This window comes from Cervus canadensis, chromosome 25 (assembly GCF_019320065.1).
Source record: "Cervus canadensis isolate Bull #8, Minnesota chromosome 25, ASM1932006v1, whole genome shotgun sequence".
In the NCBI taxonomy this organism is placed as follows: Eukaryota; Metazoa; Chordata; class Mammalia; order Artiodactyla; family Cervidae; genus Cervus; species Cervus canadensis.
The window spans coordinates 206,414-208,124 of record NC_057410.1 but is presented as its reverse complement, the minus strand read 5'-3'; the positions used below and the strand labels follow the sequence as shown (position 1 = coordinate 208,124).

Genomic DNA, 1,711 nt, shown 5'->3' with positions numbered 1-1,711 from the left:
GCATGTTTGGGTTGGTATTGAAATTTTTGTTGTAGATATATGTTTGTATATATATTTGGGCTTTGTTTGTGTGCCCATACACTGAACTACAATATAAAATGTACATCTTAGCATATTTTGAAGTCCAAAATATTTGGGAGCTAAGCTTCTAGCCAGCACAGATATATCAACAGAGTTTACATCATGAATTAATTAAAATGCTCATTATTCAGAAAGAAGATACATACAAATGGCTTGACTTATCTAAACAAAATCTACATGTGAAATGTAAACCATTTTCTTACCCTCTTCTCAGATTTTCCTTCCAACAGTGTTACAAGCAGACTGGACAGAAGTCCAGACCCAGAAATGAGAAACCACACACCAGTGGTCAGTTTCATCCTCCTGGGATTAACAGATGACTTACAAATGCAGATTTTGATTTTCACACTTTTATTCATCACCTACATATTGAGTATAGCTGGAAACCTGATCATCATCACCCTCATATTAGTGGATTCTCATCTTAAATCTGCGATGTACTATTTTCTCCAAAACTTTTCCTTCTTAGAAATCTCATTCACTTCTGTCTGCATCCCTAGATTCTTGTATAGTATATCAACAGGTGACAGATCCATTACCTATAATGCTTGTGTAGCCCAACTATTTTTTACCTATGTGTTTGGAATGACAGAGTTTTTTCTCTTGGCCACCATGTCCTATGATCGCTATGTAGCCATCTGCAAACCCTTGTATTACATGACCATCATGAACCACAGGTTCTGCAAAATGCTTATCTTCTCCTGTTGGGTGACCACTTTCTTGATCATACTTCCACCATTTTGCTTGGGACTGAACCTGGAGTTCTGTGACTCTGTCATTGATCACTTCTTCTGTGATGTTTATCCACTCCTGAAGATCTCATGCTCAGATCCATGGATCATTGAGGAGATGACCCTTGTTGGCTCTGTGTTGGTCTTTATCATGACTCTCATATGTGTGGTTTTGTCCTACATGCTTATCATCAGAACAATTCTAAGATTCCCCTCTACCCAGCAAAGGACAAAAGCCTTTTCCACCTGTTCTTCCCACTTTATTGTGGTTTCTATTACCTATGGCAGCTGCATCTTTGTCTATGTCAAACCTTCATCAAAAGATGAATTGTCTATTAATCAGCGAGTAGTAATACTCACGACTTCCATTTCACCCATGTTAAACCCATTTATTTATACTCTGAGGAACAAACAAGTGAAACATGCCTTTAATGATTTAGTCAAAAGAATTTTATCAGTTTCAAAGAACTAGGGGAATGTTGATAGAATCCCTAAACAATTTTCTTATGTGTGTATCCTATTTTTTCTCTTCTTGAACTAGATTTGGTCTTCCATTCTCACTGACCCTGATGAAGTCAACTCTGTGTGTGTGTGCCAATCGCTTCAGTCATGTTTGACTCTTTGCAATCCTATGAACTGTCCCCTCTAGGCCCCTCTGTCCCGGGGACTCTCCAGGCAAGAATACTAGAGTGGGTTGACATGTCCTCCCCAGGGAACCTTCCTGAATAAGGGATCAAACCCATGTCTCTTTTGTCTCCTGCGTTGACAAGCAGGTTCTTTGCTACTCACGCCATTTGGGAAGCCCTTAGAATTACAAACATAAAAAAAATTGAAAATTATTGTTTCAGGAAATCTCATCATAATATCACTATGAACGTTTCTTTCCCAGTGCTGAAAAG

At 38.5% G+C, this 1,711-nt stretch overlaps 1 protein-coding gene across 1 annotated transcript; it reads left to right on the top strand.

The window, feature by feature from the left end:
- The first annotated feature begins 348 nt into the window (after window positions 1-348).
- LOC122427493 (olfactory receptor 6C2-like) lies at window positions 349-1,284 on the top strand. The gene has a single exon (XM_043447023.1). The coding sequence runs from the start codon at window positions 349-351 to the stop codon at window positions 1,282-1,284; it is 936 nt and encodes a 311-aa protein (XP_043302958.1).
- The last annotated feature ends 427 nt before the right edge of the window (window positions 1,285-1,711 follow it).